We start from the raw sequence: 2,500 nt of genomic DNA, 5'->3' as shown, positions 1-2,500 counted from the left end.
CCTGTCAAACAGCCAGTCAGCAGCCTTTGGCGTCACCTTAAAAAACGTCACTAAGTGACATTCCGAGGTCACTCCACCTGTTGGCTGTTTTCTTTTCTTTCGCTGTGTGTTTTAAATCTCACATCGACCCACCTGGGTCTCAATAAATCAACGGGGTGCAGTGGCGTGCCGGCGTGTGTTCCTAGATGCCAGGCGTGGCGAACGCCAGGGAGTAGGCGGCCATCATCTGCGCGCGCAGCTGCTGCTTGATGTGCACGCGGCCGTGCCTCTTCCTCTCGTCGCTTCGCGCAAAGCGCTTGCCGCACACGTCGCACGAGAAGGGCTTCTCCCCCGTGTGCGTGCGAGTGTGCGTGGTCAGGTGGTCGCTGCGGCTGAAGCTGCGCGCGCACACCGTGCACCGGAACGGCTTCTGGCCGGTGTGGATGCGCACGTGGCGGTTGAGCTCGTCCGAGCGCGAGAAGCGGCGCTCGCAGCCGTGCACGTGGCAGGGGAACGGCTTGACTTTGACCGTGCCGTTCGCGGAAGTCCTCCTGGACCCGCGCGACGATGGCGTTTTGGTCGCCCCGCCCGTGGCGTGCTGTTGCGCGCCGCCGAGGTTGACCATCGGGAACGCACCGGGGAGGAGAGAGGAGAGCAGGAGCGCGTCCAGGGTGGACGGGATGATGCACGGGGAGACGCCGGTGCACTGAGCGTGCGCGTCAGGCTCCGTTTTGACTGCTCTGTTGATGACGTAGTCATCGGAATCCCCAGAAACGCCTTTGAGCCAGTCCTCCAGTGACAGCGGCTCCTGTTTGATCTCGTGGATGGCTTTCAGCTCGCCCTGGACGGCCTCGGAGCCCAGTAGAGCCTCGATGATGTCACACACGTCCACCTGTTGTTCCAGCGGGAGAGTGTCGGCGCCGCTGGCCAGGTTTAGCGCCTCATTCCCGCTCACAGAGGCCTGCAAACAACCGCTGCTGCAGCTGGAGCTCACGTATTCACTCTTAACCACCACTGGAGGCACTGTTGTCCCGGGGTTGAAACCACTAAACGGGGATGGAAGACAGGGTTATTATAGTTAACTAAAACTATCGAAATAACAAAAACTGGAATTGAAAAAAACATTTTAGTTAACTGAAACTAAAATAAAAACAGGGCTTTAAACAAAAAGATAACTTTGTTTGTTTACAAATCTCATTAAAACTAACTAAAATTAGAAAAATGTCCTTAGTTTCAGCCTTTGTCAATATTCATACATAAATGATTTAGCTTAACCATGGCCTGGCGGAGACAATAACTAAAACAACACTAAAACTCAAACTAAGCCTTTTCACAAAATAAAAACTTAACCAAAAAAGTAAACACTCATTAAAAACTAAAACTAACTGAAGTTGGAAAAAAAAAGTAAAAAATATATATATATATATATTAAAAAAAACTATAATAACCTTGATGGAGGATAGACCAGGGGTGATGAGGGGGCGGCTGTGACCGGTGAGGGCGACGCGACGTCGGGATTCTGCTGGAGCTCCATCTCGGTGCAGATGCCCACGATCTCGGTGATCATGGTGAGGATGGCGTCCGCGTGGCTGCTCAGCTCCGACGCCACCGCCGGCTGATGATCCAAGAAGAAATGACCGCCGTACGGCGACAGGGTGTCCGACGAGCACTCACTGAGGTCGGAGAAGAAGTCTGAGTCTGTGCCGCCGCCGCTGCTGGTCGCCGGAGAGAAGACTGAATGAGCAGAGAGAGAAAGAAAGAGGAGAGGAGAGGTGTTATTTAGAGAGAATTCACTCCATGAAATGAACCCCTGTGCCTTTTTGCAAACATGTTAATAAAGTAGGCTATTCAATCAATCAATCAATCAATCAATCAATCAATCAATCAATCAATCAATCAATCAATCAGAGAGTCTATATAGCGCAAACATGCAGAAGCCAACCTAGCCTTGGATCAAGACTATCATAGATGTATTTTATCAATTCTGACATCTACGATAGTCTTGGCCTGCATTCCCCAGTGCGCTCTGCACTTTCACCAGTAAAGCCCGTACTTCCCCGTACATGAACAAAACATAATAATAAGGTAATTACTCAGTTTCCCCAAATGTTATCTCACCTTTCGGAGTCTTTTTGCAATGTATTAGTCCGTATTTTTCAATAAAGAAGTGTTTTAATCCCGTCTGTGGCCGAACGCCATTTCCCCCCTCGTTTACTTCTTGTTTACAAGAATGTAATACCGGTTTTCACCGGATGCGCCCCGTCACTACCGCCCATTGAGAAATACAGGGAACTTCCGACAGAATCCTACACAGACTGGATTAAAACAAATATCTATTGAAGAATACGGACTAATACATTGCACAAAGACTCCGAAGGGTGAGTTAACATTTGGGGCAACGTAGGTAAGCACCTTATATATTTTTGTAATTGTGTACATGTACGGAGAAGTAGGCTACGGGCTTTACTGATCAACTCAGGGTAGTCGGTAATACATGAAAAAGTCAATCAATAAAGTCCAT

General features: G+C 49.4%; 1 protein-coding gene across 1 annotated transcript in view; it reads right to left on the bottom strand.

Annotated features, from left to right (window-relative positions):
* Positions 1-181: 181 nt before the first annotated feature.
* The window catches only part of LOC308101513 (uncharacterized protein), a gene marked incomplete at both ends in the record, with an annotated part of 2,687 nt that continues 368 nt past the window's right edge, over positions 182-2,500 (bottom strand). Inside the window, 2 exons of the mRNA XM_080450933.1 lie at positions 182-1,025; positions 1,428-1,713. Of these exons, the coding sequence (XP_080307059.1) occupies positions 182-1,025; positions 1,428-1,713 (1,130 nt within the window). The remainder of the gene's footprint in view (positions 1,026-1,427; positions 1,714-2,500) is intronic.

The sequence above is a fragment of the Gymnoscopelus braueri genome, assembly GCF_963280865.1.
Source record: "Gymnoscopelus braueri genome assembly, chromosome: 15".
Classification (NCBI taxonomy): Eukaryota; Metazoa; Chordata; class Actinopteri; order Myctophiformes; family Myctophidae; genus Gymnoscopelus; species Gymnoscopelus braueri.
Note: the sequence above shows the minus strand (reverse complement) of the source record. Positions and strands in the feature narration are given on the sequence as shown.